This window comes from Psittacula echo, assembly GCF_963264785.1.
Source record: "Psittacula echo genome assembly, chromosome: 6".
Classification (NCBI taxonomy): domain Eukaryota; kingdom Metazoa; phylum Chordata; class Aves; order Psittaciformes; family Psittacidae; genus Psittacula; species Psittacula echo.
Window position 1 is genome coordinate 40,998,790 of NC_137743.1, and position 17,173 is coordinate 41,015,962.

The following is a 17,173-nucleotide window of genomic DNA, read 5'->3' on the forward strand; positions in this document are numbered from 1 at the left end:
GCCAGCATATTTCCCAGTGTCATTTTCTGAACATGATAAATCCAGGTTCCTAAACAACCCTTGGAAACCTTACTAAACACCAGTGTTTCCTGCAGATCCCCACAGTTGGTACTGTACATCTTCCCAGTAGATGCTGTCAACCAGGTTTTGTTTTTTAATTTTTTTGTTATTTTAATTTTTAGTTTTTCCTCTTCCTCTCTCCCTTCTTTTCTCTCCTCTTTTCCTGTTTTGTTTTCACTGAAGTCCCATTTCTGCCCTTTCTCCCCTTTCCCTTCCATTTTCTTTTCTTATATTTTATTTTTGTTATGTTTACCATTTAGTATAGTTCCGACTACTGACTTCAATCTGTGATAGCTGGTGGTAATTACAGTGTTCCTCTGGATTATGGTGAATCACTCTAAATTACAATGTTTTTCTTCTTGGGGCTGAGCACCAGGGTAAGGGAGTTCTTGGCAGTGGTGGTTAGAAGTTGAGGCAATGGCAGAACAAGTTTCATATGAACTTCCCAAAATACAAAAGCCAGCTCTGGCTCGGCAGCACCTGCGCTGTTCAGTGATGACTGTGGCATGGGGTGAGTTGTGTTCATGGCATTAATGATTTTGGCATAACCTCTTTCTTAAAAATAAATTTGATCTCTGCTTCCAGAATGGCTGCAGGGAACCCCCTGAGCTCTTCAGGGGCTTGGAACTGGGCATGTCTTACAGGTCACCCAGTAAACTTAAGGTTAACCATTGATTGGAGTTAATATCCTCCTGGTGGGTTTGTTTGGTGTTAGTTTAAAAATCTTCCTTCAGGGCAAAAAGAAGCTGTTAGAGTAGTGAAAACTAAAACCTGTTCTGTAAATTATCTGGAACTAAAGCAGGGCTGGATACATCCAACCCCAGAGGCTCTGAATGAAGGACTGCATCTCTGAAGGACTTTTACACAGATATTGCTTTTCTCTGCCCATTCCTGTCAATAGCTGGAGGCTGCAGGAGCTTTGGCAGAAATGAGGAAAGCGTATGTGCATTTCTTTCTTTTCATATGATTAGATTGCATACTACACAAGTAGGAGTGAAAATCAAATACTTTTTTTTAATTCTACTCCTAAAGAGCTGTTCTTTGTATAGTGGTGTGTTGGAACTAGGTGTTCTTTTCCTGCAAAGAGTTAGTGTGGTGGCTCTCTGATATGGGATAGACTTGCCTGTCAAACACCAGTCTTTGATGGAGACACAGAAACTGCCTGCTGGAGCTGTGGTGTGCCTTTCTTACATGGCTGTTCTGCATTTGTTCTGGGGCCAGAACGCTGAAGGTATAGTTACTAGCTAATCAATTTACTGGAAGAAGTTCTTCACTGCAAGGGTGGTGAGGCCCTGGCACAGGCTGCCCAGAGAAACTGTGGCTGCCCCATCCCTGGTAGTGTTCAAGGCCAGGTTGGATGGGGCTTTGAGCAACCTGTTCTAGTGGAAGGTGTCCCTGTCTGTGGCAGTGGAGTGGAACTAGATGAGCTTTAAGGTCCCTTCCAGCTCAAATCATTCTATGATTTTACGATTCTGTGATTCATAAAATAAGTTACAGTCCAGGAAAAAGATAAAATAAATTGGTGTTGGTGAGTCTGTAAGTCGTAGAGAATCCCGTGTGTCTGTGAATGTGCTGCTGATCCCCCGAAGCTTCTCACTTTGTGCTAGTCTTCAGGCTTTGCCAGCAGCTGGGCGGTTAAATTACTGTGTTGCCCAGGCCATGGGGAGCCAGGCTGTGCTCCTCACTGCTGCTCAATGGAGAGGTCCATGAACCAGCCCGAAATGTGGTTGCTTATGGCACCAGAAGACTGGACTCCTGCTCAGAAAGTCCCTTCCTGTCTTGCACAGAATGTGTGGTGTGAAATATACTATTTAATTAGCTATAAAATGCAACGTGTTCCTCACCCTCTATTTTTAAATGACATCAGTATAATTATATCTATAATTAATGTGGATGGTAGCAAAACGCTAGCCTGATAATTTTACATCATCTTAATTAGCATTAATTTTTCTTTCGTAAGATGGTGTGTTTTTCAAACGCTTCTGTAATTGTCAATTCAGACATCACTTTTTCAAAAGATATAATGGAACTGGGTATTGCAATTATCGAACATGAGAGGAAAAAGAAATATGCAAATGAAAATAGATCTCAAAATATAAGTATTTGCTTTTTATAAAGCACAGAAGAAAACATCTCTCTGAGGCTGAAAACATGTCTCTGAGGGTAGAAGAAAATGGCTGATGCAAATGTTTAGTGTCAAAAAACACAAGTAAGTTGAAAATTTAAGTTAGAAGTTGCTTCAGAATAATTGGTAATAGAGAAATCCTCCTAATAATGGGCATAGAAAAAGTTTAAATAGTTGTACAGTATCTTCATTGAGTGACTTTTTTGAAGCCAAACTGGTACTTGAGTGAGACATACTTCGTGCTACGTATTCTACCAGTGATTTTCAGATTATTAGGTTATTTGGCCATGTTTCTTGTTCCAGATATAGCATGAACAGTTGAATACTTTATTTGTAAACCCCTCAGATTTCAGTTTAGTCCAGAACATAGACTGCTCTTGTAGCTCTCTTGAAGAAACCTCACAACTGATCCTGAATTTTTTCTTTTTTTTTGACCTTATGTACTTCTATGAACTTGATCTGATGTGCTAATATCAGCTCATCTGATGATGGATGTGGTTTTGGGCAACCTGATCTGGTTGAAGATGTCCCTGCTCATTGCAAGGGGGTTGGACTGGATGATCTTTTGAAGGTTCATTCCAACCCAAAATATTCCATGATTCTATGCTAATGTGTCAGACCTCTACAAACCAAACTGGTAATCAGCCTGCTAAGTGTAGACTTTTTTCATCAGTGTTTGAATTTTACTTACTAGGTACAAGATGTAACATCTTACTGTAAAAAAAAAAAATAAATAAAAATAAATAAATTGGAAACCCCACAGATTCAGGGTACAAACTGGAACCTGGGATGTGTTTGTGTGACAGCTTGTATGAATTGAAAGTTTGAAAAATCTGCTTCTACTGCCATGGGTTTAACCTACTCAGGTAGCTGTGAATGCTTTAGCTCTTGCTGAGGTTTGCCAGAGATGGGCAGTTAGAGCTGCTTTTCAAAATTACCCCCATATCTGTTCCTTGGCCAGCTCTCAGCTTGCATTCCCTTCTCTGAATACTTCCAGAATGTAACTGGATGTGATCTAGTGCACATGCAGAGTTTCCAGCACCTTGTCGGAGGTTATATGGGTTTTTAAAGGCTCTAGGACTTGCTTTTGTGCACAGAAAAGTGGGGAAGGGAAGCAGAAAATGTCCATGTGAAGAAAAGGTGGTATTTTTTGAGGTGGCATGGTCTCATTTCACTCCCTTCCAAAAAGTTGGTGTACTTTGGAGTGTGATGGCTGCAGAACACTGGCATGTTAGTATTTCAAAGTCTCTCTTTCCACTGGAGAAAAGTCCAAGTATTGGCCAATGGCCAAGGGGTTTTTAAGGCAAAGCAATACTTTGAGACCCTCAGATTTGATCTCAGTGATTTAACACTGGATGAATAAATGCAAAAAGCAGCTGGTGCTTTGCTGACATTTGGATCCCAGATTTTCACCCATGCAAGGGGCTTGTTTTTTCAACACAAAAGAGTGTTGAATAAGAAATTTGGAAAACGGAAAGGTGACTGATCCTGGGAACTCTTACTCTCCCTCGTGGCTTTGATTTGGACCTACCTGCTCCACTGCCACCTTGGCATGCTACTTTCAAATTCCATGGAAGGTTTATCTGAACCTGCAACTTTCAAACCCTTGCCTTTATTCCCTTGACTGCTTTGCTCAGCAAACATGGGGAGAATTTCCTTTCGTAGCACACCACTGCCAGGCGTCGTGTTTCCGAGTGATGAAGTATCTCCTGCCCTCTGCTTAATTCACTCAAAAAGTTCCATTTGCTGCTTGATTTGAGTCCTATTCCTTCAGTACAATTCAATGTTTCACTGGAAGTCTTGATGGATAGACATCCCCTGGGGCACTGTGTTATTTGTGGTTCAGATCTTGGTCCTGGCTCTTTTAATTATACTGTAGTCCTTTTCAAGAGGAATAGGTTGCATGGGAACTCTGAAAGCACCAAGTATGGTATGTGTATGTCTGCAAGCTGTAGTTGTCTGTGCTTTTATTATATGTCTCTGTTAAATTAAGCATTGCCACCTGAGTGAGTATTTTGTATATTTTTGACAGCAAAAGACAATTTCTCCATTGCAGGTATATAGATATAGATTTTTTACCAATCAAAACCTGAATAGAACATAATAATTCTATCACTTGCCATGGTCTTGACGCTACTTTATTAGCTGCAGCCTTTCTCCTATGTCCCATTTCCACCTTGGTGGTACTGCAGCCCCGTGGCTCCAACAGCAGTGCAGATGCTCTTTGTAATTGAATGGTGGATGCTGGTGGCTCTGCTCTCTGGTCTCCTCCTGCTGAGGAGAGAGGACCAGAAAAAGAAAATAATTCACTTTTTGCTAAGAAATGGAAAGCACAAAGCAATACAGACCAAAGGCTGTTTCCTAAGGTCATTCAAGAGCTTTTGTGGTAGGGCCAGCAACATTATGAAGTTTGCAAACAGTGGTTTAGGAGCAGGGAGATGATTCCTTTGTGTAATTTTGTGTAAATACTTGCATTTCTCTACCAGCTTCCTTTGTTTCCTTCTCCTTCCTCTGTGGTTTCTACATTTTCATCCCTCTCTAGGCAGCAGACTTTGCTCCTTGTGTTGTTTGTGAGGAGCATGCAGGAGAGCTAGCTGGAGACCCCGCAGTGGATTAGACTTACCACAGAAGTTCAGTCAATATGCTTTAGCACTCCTGCAGATTCCAAACCCACCCACAGTTGAGATCTGGTTGAGCATGCTTCCTCATCAGCCAGATGGATCCCTGCTTCAGAGCCTCAGTGGTGCTGCCCGAAGAGCTCAGCCGAAACTGTATCCGTATGGATCTTTAACAATATTGGTACACAAACTTAAGGTTGATACTAGGAGGACTTACTTTAGAAAGATTGGAATCTTCCAATGATGGGCTTGATTTATCCATCATTAAGATCTATGAAATTTCTCCTGAAGATACTGATCACAATTACATACTTCGATAGTATTCCCAGGAGATAAAACTGAGTGTATGCTGGGGTGATTCCTGGGCTTGGTCCCATAAAATTGTTTTTCCTCAACACAGTATTCCTTCTCTTACATACAGCAGACATTCACTAGTTGAGAAACTTGCATGAAACTCGTGAAATACAAGGCACCACTTCAGTGTTTGGAGAAGAAAGTAGTTCTGCTCCACTGGAGTGATCAGCAGTTATTAGGACTTTTGCTGACTCTTGGTTGCTTCAATGGTTTTCTGTTTCCAGGTCTTTTCTTACACTGCTGACAAAGAGATCCGCACAGACGACTTGTGCCTGGACGTCTCGAGGCTGAATGGCCCTGTCATCATGCTGAAGTGCCACCACATGAGGGGGAACCAGCTCTGGGAGTACGATGCTGAGGTACCCACGGCTTAAGCTGTTGCACTCCCACTCACCAGGGTGGAGCTGGGAATTTATTCTTAGAAGAACATGGCTGTATCCTGAGGAGCCTGGGAATGACATGGTACACCAATGCAGTGGGGTCTCCTGCCATATCACAGGCTTGGGGGTGCAAAGTAATTCAACTGACCACTGGGTTTTAAATGGTGTTTCCGTAAAAAAAAAGTCAATTATTGTTTAGAAAAGCTTATTTCTAGTAGCTAGCATTGTCTTGCATTCTTGTAGACTTAAAGTATTCAGCATTTTTTATATAAGTGATGTAGAAAACAAGATTTATTTCTTATTTAGTTAAAGTTTTTCCAGTTTCTTTCTTCTGTCTTTTCAAGGTTACTTACTCTGCATTTAGATTGTGTTTAATAATTTTCTGTGCTTATCAGTCAATTCTTTAGGTTGTCACTACCATGGAATGGGAGGTGGCTTCTTCTGGGTTTTGAGAGGGAGTGCAGTTTCAAGAAATTCGGTGGCTTACATGAGGTGGCTTGCAAAATGAATACAAAATATGTGTAAATATCTTAGTATTTTATGGCTGAATAATTATTCTTTTTAAATGGGATAGGGAAGAGCAGATTACAGACCAGTCAGTCTCACCTCTGTGCCTGGCAAACTCTTGGAGCAGATTCTCCTGGAAGGCATGCTAAGGCACATGAAAAACAAGGAGGAGGCTGGTGACAGCCAGCATGGCTTCACTAAGGGGAAATCCTACCTGACCAATTTGTTGGCCTTCTATGACGGGGCTACGAAACTGATGGACAGGGGCAGAGCAGTTGACATCATCTACCTGGGTTTGTGCAAAGTGTTTGACACTGTCCCACATGACATCCTTGTCTCTAAATTGGAGAGACATCAATTTGATGGGTGGACCACTCGGTGGATAAAGAACTGGCAGGCTGGCCGCATGCAAAGAGTGGTGGTCAATGGCTCGATGTCCGGCTGGAGACCGGTAACGAGTGGTATCCCTCAGGGATCGGTGTTGGGACCGGTCTTGTTCAACATCTGTCGGTGACATGGACAGTGGGATTGAGTGTGCCCTCAGCAAGTTTGCCGATGACACCAAGCTGTGTGATTCAGTTGACACGCCAGAGGGAAGGGATGCCATCCAGAGGGACCTCGACACACTTGTGAGGTGGGCTGATGCCAACCTTATGAAGTTTAACTATGACAAGTGCAAGGTCCTACACCTGGGTCGGAGCAATCCCAGGCACAGCTACAGGTTGGGCAGAGAAGAGATTCAGAGCAGCCCTGCAGAGAAGGACTTGGGGGTGTTGGTCAATGAAAAAATGAACATGAGCCGGCTTGAGTGTGCGCTCGCAGCCCAGAAAGCCAACCGTATCCTGGGCTGCATCAAAAGCAGCATGACCAGCAGGTCGAAGGAGGTGATCCTACCCCTCTACTCTGCTCTTGTGAGACCTCACTTGGAGTATTGTGTGCAGTTCTGGTGTCCTCAACATCAAAAGGACATGGAACTGTTGGAACAAGTCCAGAGGAGGGCCACGAGGATGATCAGGGGACTGGAGCACCTCCTGTATGAAGAGAGGCTGAGAAAGTTGGGGCTGTTCAGCCTGGAGAAGAGAAGGCTGCGTGGAGACCTCATAGCAGCCTTCCAGTATCTGAAGGGGCCCTACAAGGATGCTGGGGAGGGACTGTTCATCAGGGACTGTAGTGACAGGACAAGGGGTAACAGGTTAAAACTTAAACAGGGGAAGTTTAGATTGGATCTAAGGAAGAAATTCTTTACTGTGAGGGTGGTGAGGCACTGGAATGGGTTGCCCAGGAAGGTTGTGAATGCTCCATCCCTGGCGGTGTTCAAGGCCAGGTTGGACGAAGCCTTGGGTGGCATGGTTTAGTGTGAGGTGTCCCTGCCCATGGCAGTGGGGTTGGAACTAGATGATCTTAAGGTCCTTTCCAACCCTAACTATTCTATGATTCTATGAAAGCTAAGACATTTAATTTATGCTTTTGCTTTTTGATATGAAGGTGCAGTTCTGCATGGTGGAATTCACACAAAAGTATTAGTGTTCTCTTCAAGGTAGCATCTTTCTAATACGTTATGGTAAGAAAAAAACATGCAAATATTGCATAGTATTGAACTGCCAAGTAGAAAAACAATTATACTTACCATTGAGATGCAATTTAATTGTTACCTTTTGTTACCTTCTTGAGTTTAAACAAATCTTCTCTTTCATAAGGAAGATTATTTTTCTTCTTGACAAAATGCATGCATATTTTGATGATTTTTGATGTTTTTGAAGATGCTCATGCCTGTAATCAACACCTGAGATTTAAGATTAGTGGCTGCCCCATGGTCTGTGCTTATGTGGCTCTGCTACTCTCTGCTTAGAAATCCCAGATTGGCATTGGTGTATTTCCTTGGCTGCAATGGGAGAAAAATACTGGAAAGCTGAAAAAATACTGGTATACTAAAAGGCATGAAGTCTAAAAAGTACTTCCAGTGTGTTCATAGAAACAGCTGGTTTCACCTTTCTGCATGGAAAGCTAAATTTCTTTCTACCGTATATGTTCTTCTTTAATTTTAGCATTGGAAACATGCTGGTTTTTTTCTCTTAAGCTTAGCGTAAGAGATCCACAATGGAAAGTTTCTAAGGAGCTGTGTAAAACCAGAATCAACCATTAGATGGAGCTCATAAAAAACAAATACACCATTTCTTATATAAGGAACCTCCAAGACAACGGCTTTGCTATTTGTTCCACAAACATTTCTGTTTAGTGACAGGAATATTTTTGTTACCAGTTTTAGTCTGTGAACTTCCAGACTTCAGCTTGCAAACTTCTCCTTGATGGCAGTATTGGTATTTATGATCTGGGACCCCCAAAACAAGAAGGACATGGACCTGTTGGATCAAGTCCAGAGAAGGGCCATGAAGATGCTCCGCAGGCTGGAGCACCTCTCCTATGGAGACAGGCTGATAAATTACATCTCACAGAAGGGAATGTTACAGTTCCCAAATGGTTGCTCTCACCTTGAAGAAAGCAAACATTTAAGTTGGTATTTGCAGGTATTAGTGTCATGTCATGTAACTAGATGAACAGTCAGAGCACTAAATTATTCTTGCATCTTTCTCCAGAAAACACCTCTTAATAATTAGTTTTATGAACTTTCTGCTTAGTGGCATAGAACTTGGCAGTACCCAGCCTGAGTGCCGGGTACACCTATAAAATCCTAATTTGCTGATTGAGAGGGTTGGTGTAAGAAGTAAAGCTATTCAGTGAACTTTTTGTGAGTGACCTGTTGCTCGCTTGCTTGTTTGTCTTGTTTGCAATATGGAGAATATTTTACATGCACCTTAAAAAGCAAGTTGAATTTTATTTTTTTTTTGCAAAGCCCTGAATTATGTATTCAAATGAAGCATTCGCTTTTAATATCTGCATAAAATGGAACTCCATGCTGAAACGAAATCATTTGCAATCAGAAAGTGGGGGGTTTTGCTTTCAAACAGATTTTTCCATAATTCTGTTTTTCAGTTTGACAGAAGCATAGCACACACTGGTTGCGGCTCTGGGGCTGATAGATCTGACCCATAGGTTGTACAGGGTTGCCTAAAGCTTCTATTCCATTCATTTTTCCTGCAAGGCGGTTTTCAGTGAGCAGCATGTTTTTCTTAACCCAATGGGATAAATTATTTTTGATACCTGGTCTAATGGAAGGTTAGAACTAGGTGAGCTTTAACATCCCTTCCAACCCAAACCATTCTTTGATTGTATGATACTCATATCTATATAATCTGAAAAGAAGCCTTTATATGCACAAAATATTAATAGTATAGTCTGGATTTAAGGGAACACTAAATAAAGAAACCTGCTGTCACCAGGAGAAACAACAGCACTGAATTTCAGCCTGCATATCCCCCCAGCAAGCTGTTTCCAGGAAGGGTAGCCAAGTCTGTGCAGCAGTCTCCATTTCTAATGCAAAATGGCTTTTAACACTTGAGGCAGAAGTAGTTTACAGCATTTTTAAACATCTCTTTTACTGAATGTTTCAACATCTTGGCAGGAATTTTTTTTTCTTCTCTTTTTTTTTTTTTTTAAAATCCATTGCCTTCCATTATTGAATTTTGATGCTTTCCTTTCATGCTTCTTGAAAAACACACTAAGATTCCTGGCCCTTTCTCAAGCTGCCCATTACCTTGCAAGGGCAGCTCTATAAATCAGCTGTGTCAAGGGGATGTGCCAAGTTAGACGTTTCCCAGCTTTCAAAGGCTTCCTGTCAGTGTGTGTTTTATAGCATATTTATAATCCATTAAAACTGTTTGCTTTGGAATAGGGGTGGGAAACAAGGTGGCAGGTCAGCAGGAAAAGATCTGGGAGTGAGGATGGGCTGGAGCCAGAGTTTCTCCCTCAGCGTCTGGTCTTGCTTGTCTAATGAAACATGTTTTACCAGTTTTGCTATGTAGCTGTTTGTTTAGTTTGCCTCTCTACTGGGGCACTGGTCTTGCTGGAGATATTTGTGCAGGAGTGACAGGGAGCTGCCAGATAGATCCATCAGGTCCAGGTTTGTGCTGATGTCCCTGGTGACTCCTCTTATGTTTCCCTGTGGCATCCCAGCAAATTTAGTATGTAAAGTGTGCTGAAATCTTATGACATGTAACACACATGAATGAACCCGGTGGAAAAATAATGCTGTAAATATGTCACATCTGGTAGAAAATAGTTTCATTTCCTCATGCATGGATGATGTCAGGATTTGATCTTGCGCAATTACTGTTATTTGTCGCTCGATGCAGTATTTGTCCATGGAGAGATGTTGAATTGACATTCACAAAGAGCTGAGGTCTTTACAAAAAACAGTTTCTCGAGTCCCTGTTTGATTCCAATTTCCTTTATTCTTTTTTTCCCCCCTTTCACCAGTATGTTGGTAAATGGGAATATAGCTTTGAGGTAAGTTTGGCAAAACTGCAACCCGTGCATCAAACCCTAGAATAGCGCATCTCTTGCTTGCTTCTCTAACAGTGTTGTGTTAAAGTCATGTGTCCTAGTACCTTTGCATAGATATTGCTGATACATGCCAAACATCATTTATTCAGGTAGTCAGTACACGGTATCAGGCTGCCAATGTTTTCTATGGAATATATGTGTCAGAGTGATAACTCAGAGGTATCATGTCAGAAAAGTGATTTGATGAAAGGCAGATGCTGATGTTGGTGTGCACAAGAGGATGCTGGCATGTAGGGATAGGACAATAGGGAAGGGTTTTAAACTGAAAGAATGTAGGTTTAGATTAGATATTAGGAAGAAGTTCTTCCCTGTGAGGGTGCTGAGGCCCTGGCACAGGTTGCCCAGAGAAGCTGTGGCTGCCCCATCCTTGGAATTAAGGCCAGGCTGGATGGGGCTTTGAGCAACCTGGACCAGTGGAACGTGCCCCTGCCCATGGCAGGGGTTTGGAACTGGATGAGCTTTAAGGTCCCTTCCAGCCCAAACCATGCCTTGATTCTATGAGTAGAGAAAAGCAGGGAACATCAATCTATGGTGTCAAGATTGATGGCTGCTAAGCACGTGAGCACATGGACACAATGTCTGGGAACAGCTGGCTTATTTCTTGTCCATTTTTTATTCACAAATGATGTAAATACACGTTGCATTATCAGTGTCACATCTGCTGGTCTGCATCTTTCAAACAATTGCAGATTGTGACTGTTTATCTTCTTAAAGTTATGGGACCAGCTGGATTTGGTGTAGTCAAACTAACTTCTACCAGAAGAGACTATGGCTAATAGCTTGAATAGTCCTATAAATTGCAGTCTTATTACTAACTTCTACCATGGGAGGTTATTATAATTTAACTAGTCCTATAAACTGCAGTCTTTTTACTATGTAATTGAAAGTCCTTAGTGCTTAAAAAATCAGGAAGGAAAACATTGCAGGTTTTTTTTTTATTTTTTTAAATTACCTTCTTAGAAAGTAGTGTTTAATAAAATGAGTGGAGAGGACAAATGATTTCATTCTTTCAATACTACAGCTTTTCTCAAGTCAGTGCAGCCTTGCTGATGTACACAAGTTCAACTTGCTGTACCATGTACCAGAAAGAAGAGTCTGGTCAGATTATCAAATTAATGCTTATACTTTTTATGCCTATGTGAAAAATCTACTAAATTTAGGCATTTACTGTAATATAAATGTGCAATATAGACAGCTTGTGACTTTTTGAAGTAATTTATTTATGTACCTCTGTATTCCCTTAAAAGAATTGTAGCCAGAAGTGAAGATGAAGCAATAATACACAATGAAACAAAACCAAGCAGTGATGTTTGCGCTGGTTACTCAAAGTGACATTATAAGGACATTCATTCTCGGTATTTTTAGTGGCTTCTTTATACATACGTTACTTTTTCCCTTACCAAGCCAAAATCGCAGAGCAGGAGAGGGTGAGGGAACAGCAGCTGGGGCCAGGATGCAGGAGGAGCATCCCCAAGCAGCACCAGCCCTGGGCACCTGCCATGATCTGGCTGTCACAGCCTAGGGCAAGATTTAGGAAAATAAAAGCTGCCCTCTAACTCTGTCTACCTGACTGGTAAAAGAAGAGCTGAAATCATACTTGACAAAAGAAATTCTTATTTCCCTTTATGTAAATGTTTAATTCATTATATTTTTAATTTAGTAATGCTTGAGTAGGCTTCAGGATGGTTAGTACAGGTTATTACTGCAGTAGAAACATCATCTCTGCCCAAATCTTGCTGTGCAATGGGAAATCATGATTGCAGCTAGGCAGCAAGTATGGGGGGGAGGGTTCAGAGGCATACTCGGTCTAAATGGCAAAATGTAAAATAAACAGGTCTCAAGTGGACCGATCCCTCAAAGCAAAGCAGTGAGAACATTTTTTTGTGAAACTAAAACTTAGTTATATATACATTATATATACGTTATATATATATAGAATATGAGCATTTTAGCATTTATGTGTGTGTTATGGCTGTGTAAGGTAGCACAATTTCCTTATGATTTGGCACTGGTGTGCTCACAGGCACAATTACCCATTAGTAATTCCCATCGGAGTGCCCTTAGCTTTATCTGGTTCACCGCTGTGGATGTCTAATCAAACAGTCTGTTACTTTTTCCTTTGTTTGTCATTGTCTTTGCTGGTTTTGTTTACTTTTGCCATTTTTCTGTTATGCAGACCCATACATTTCTTCATATAATCACCCAGTCATGCCTGACAGTAAGCAGGATAGAGGATGGCACCCGTGGTCCCACGGTGGAGGCTTGCGATGGCAGCCCCTCACAAATGTGGATTCTAAGAAACTACACGAGGCTGGAAGTCTTTAGAAAAATTTTTTACAGCCCCACTGACTATTTCCTTTAAGAAACGGTTGGAGGTTGGTATTAAAAAGCAAATATAGCATGTGATGCTTTAAGCTATTCCCAGAAAATCACTTGTCTGTTCTCTGCCTATTAAACTCAGCTGAATTTCTTTCTTGTTTTCACAGATGCTTATATAGATATGCAATAGTATGTATGGTTAATGTTAGTTATTATTAATTTTAACTAACTTTAGATCAATTCAACTACCTTGATCTATTGATGTCAATGTGCTTGTTACTGTTGGCGACAGCTGAAGGTTTGGTTCCTATTCTAAGACATAGAAATTATGCTAACTGCATAATATTTTTCAGAAATCTTCATCTTGAAAATTCCCAATTTTAAGTAATTCAGTCCTAGAGATATTAGTCAGAGATAATTTTAAAAGATCAACAGATAATTTTAAAATATTAGTCACCGAAGGAATCAAAATATTGTGCCAACTACTGTTCTTTCCTAGACAGTTGGTAGTTGTCTAGTTCCTAGACAGCTGGGTAATATAGGGAATGCTGATGGGGCAGCACATGTGCAGGGATACAGGCGGGGTTTCCTCTCATTTGTCATCTCCTCCTCAGTCAATGTCACCTTCCTGTCTGAGTGCATCCTGCTGAAATCAGGTGGAAGCCTCTCTTGTTAGTGGCAGACCCCTAACAACTGTAGCCAGCAGCATCTCAGCAGGTGATGCGGAGTTTCAGCTTCATTGTTTGCCATAACATGTGCAGAGTCCTCACTCATCAGAGCTACTATTTGCATGCATTTGGTAAGCAGGAAACCACTGAGCATCTGCACAGCTGTACAGGCAGCTCTGTACCCATGCATGTGTTCTCACGTTTGTGTAAAATAAACATTTTAGGCTGGCTTGTATGAGTATCACATTGCCTAGTAATTAATTGTTTTCCAAGCAAATGAGACCTTTTTTGTAATAGCATAAATAACGATAGAACACAGAAAGAAAAAATTTATGAGAAGGGTTGAAAATCCCAATGATATGGTAATCTAGCATGAAATTATTCACTGAATAAAAGGGAACAGCTGATGGAGGCAACAGCAGCATTTTTAGACTTGTTTGCATTTCTGGTTATAGTAGAAAATGATAGCAGTTTAATTGCACTTAAAACAATATAAGTGAAGATCAGTGATGCTTTGAGCAGTGCTATTTAGTAAACAAGCTACTTCTGTTAGCACTACTAATTCTTTCCTCTTGTAATTAGAGGAAAAAATGCCTTATATTCATCACTGAATGCATATCGTATGGCCCCTTGGTGATTTGTTATAATATCTGCAGGCTTTCTTTGAGAATTGTGTAATAGTTTGTTTTAAGTTGAGGCAAATCTCCAGAGGCAAGCTATTGAAAGAGCATTTATAATACAAGTTTGGAGTGTTAATATGTGACATGGCAATCCAGTATGAACTGAAATTATACAGTGCAATAGCACAGGTATATGTTAGGATAATAATACCACATCGGCACTGTTAGCATTTCCCAGCGGCTTAATTGAAAAAACAGACAGGAGTCTTTTTTTTCATACAAAGATACACAAATTAGTACTGTGTGGTGCATCAGAGACACCAGTTGTTAAAACAACTAATTTCCGTAACTTCAGTTCCAGTAGCATTGTTTATAGTATATATAAATAATATATAACACAATATTGCTGCAATACTGCTGCTGCTCCAAGACTTTGGGTTGGGCTCTGCTGTTGTGGGTTTGATTCATCCTTTCTCCCTCCTCCAGGAGGCTGCAGGCTTTTACCCTCCACCCTTGTTCTCCTAGTTATTCCTTTACATGGTGTTTGACATAAAATTGGTTTCTGCTCCAGTGCAGGGTCTGCAAACAAAATTTCAGTCATGAAATCGCCAGTTCCCTTGGTTGTTCTGGTTGTGGCAGGGTTATAATCCCTTGGAGCTGCTGTGCAACAGCTCAGATCTTGTTCGACCACTTTACCTGGAGCCATTAAGCTACCTGTGTTAGGTTGCTTGACTCAGGGAACCTGTTGGAGCGAGTCCAGAGGAGGCTACAAAATGCTCCAAGGGCTGGAGCACCTCTCCTATGAAGACAAGCTGAGAGAGCTGGGCTTCTTCAGCTTGGAGAAGGAGGCTCTAGGGAGACCTTAGAGCAGATTCCAGTGCTTAAAGTGGGCCAACAAGAAAGCTGGAGAGGGGCTTTTTAAAAGGACCTGTATGAATGGGACAAGGGGAATGGCTTTAAACTGACAGAGGGGAGATTTAGAATAGATATTAGGAAGAAGTTCTTCCCTGTGAGGGTGGTGGGGCACTTGCACAGGTTGCCCAGAGAAGCTGTGGCTGCCCCATCCCTGACAGTGTTCAAGGCCAGGTTGGATGGGCCTTTGAGCAACCTGGTCTAGTAGAAGGTGTCCCTGGTCTTTAAGGTCCTTCCAACCCAAATCAATCTGTTATTCTGTGAACAGACTCCATATAATCCCATGGGGTAGTGGAGCTGGTGCAGGACCTGCCCTGCCCTAAAACTAAACAAACGCCAAAATGATGACATTTTGAGTCAGGTGCAGCAGCAAACACAGACGTTTACTGCCAAAATATTAAGTTGGTATTGAGCTTGAAAGGCCATGGATGACTGCAAGTGCAGTGTCTGGCAATTGCATTGTGCAGGGCTTGGTTGTAGCAAACCTATCTGGGAGCCAGGCTGTGCACTCTGCCTGGGGAGGGCGGAACTCTGGGCTGGCACATGGGGATATGGCGAGGTGGTCCCCAGCCCTGACGCATTGTTTCAGCTCCATCCTGAGCTGAACGGAGACCACAACTGCCCTGCACCATTGTGCTGTCCTGGCTCCTGCATGTGTCACTATATGGGCTACACAGCTCTGTCACAGATATGCCACTGTGGACTTCAAGTGTATCCAGGTGCATGAGCAGATTTGCATATTATGCAGATTTAATTGAGGTGGTTTTTTTTTCAGGAACTGGAAGACCTTTTGGGTAATAGTAAATTTGTAAATGCAACATTTCTGAGCAGAGGCGCTTAAGGTGTGTGCTTAATTGCTGTGATTTTGTGTGTAAAACCCCCAGGTCAACCCCAGAGGAGTGACACAACACCTGCTGCTCAGCTGCATATGTACCTCTCTTGTTTTATCTGAGTACACAACTTCATGTTTAACTGCCCTGGATGTCTTCATGGACATGTTCTCCCAATGCTTTTGAATGGAAGATGATTTATTTCTTCAAACTAAGTTCTATTTTCTGTCGTCCCCTTCTGACTCTCTCATCCCTCAGAAATACAGTGTCATGTGGTAGGGTGTCACAAAGAAGAAAAAATATATTGGAAACAGAAGAGTTTTCACCTGCATGTTGCCATTGTTCACATAATACTTAGCAAATGTGTTGCCATTAGTAATTATTTCTGAACTGGTGCACTGGTTTGAAATGCACAGGTGTTCAGGTTGTTGGAGGCTAAAATCCTTAATCCAGAATACCGTTGCTTTGAAATAATACTTCCTTGCACTTATTTTGTGCTTTTCTGTTGCATTTATTTGTTGCTGGGTTCAACAGACGTGCTCGCTCTTCGGGTTTCCTGGCCATGCATGAGCAGGTGAGCTGGGCACCCCATAGCGTGGTACGGGTTTTGTAGAGCTGTACAGGTGATGGCCAGGGATGAGTACTGGTGGCGTGACTTGTGTAGTGGCTAGAATAAGGTTGAAATAAGACTGAAAATGCAATTACTGTTTTTCAGCAGTAATTATCTTGCTGCAGCTCTCACTCTTCTCTGTTGCAGAAACTCACCCTGAGGCATGTCAACAGCAACCAGTGTCTGGATGAGCCGTCAGAGGAGGACAAGATGGTTCCCACCATGAGGGAGTGCAGTGACAGCCGTTCCCAGCAGTGGCTGCTGCGCAACATGACCTTGGGTGCCTGAAGTCAGCGCAGACCCACTGCATCGTACAGGATCTCTTCTTATTCTCTTCCTTCTCCTTCTTCTCCTCCCATCCTCCTTGCTGAGGCCAGTGGTGCTGAAGCCCTCTCCAAATTCCAGCTGACAGAGCAAAGTCACAGGGCAGGGTTCCTTGATGCAGCAGGTCTCCACATGCCCCTTCAAAACCTGTGACTGTTCAAAAGAAGCTCATCTGAGCCTATAAATGTCAAAATATGTGCTGTTACCAGCACAAATCTGCTCAAAAAGTGTTCCAGAGAAACCTCTATGAACCCTATGTCAAAGAGGTTGGGATGGAGGGTATTTTCTGTGTCACACACCACTACAGAGAAGTGACCCAGTATAAAATGCCTTATAACACTAAACAGCATTGGGAACCATCCTGACAGACATCTCCTGGGCTGGA

At 41.9% G+C, this 17,173-nt stretch overlaps 1 protein-coding gene across 4 annotated transcripts in view; it reads left to right on the forward strand.

Moving 5' to 3' along the window:
- Positions 1–16,752, forward strand: part of GALNT13 (polypeptide N-acetylgalactosaminyltransferase 13) — a gene marked incomplete at its 3' end in the record, with an annotated part of 135,421 nt that extends 118,669 nt beyond the window's left edge. For 2 of the 4 annotated variants that reach the window (XM_080621673.1, XM_080621674.1), the window contains 2 exons: positions 5,382–5,516; positions 16,612–16,752. In XM_080621673.1, the coding sequence (XP_080477799.1) occupies positions 5,382–5,516; positions 16,612–16,752 (276 nt within the window). Of the gene's footprint in view, positions 1–5,381; positions 5,517–10,418; positions 10,449–12,681; positions 12,868–16,611 lie in introns of those variants that run through there. The other 2 variants (XM_080621671.1, XM_080621672.1) reach the window with 2 other exon arrangements.
- Positions 16,753–17,173: the final 421 nt, after the last annotated feature.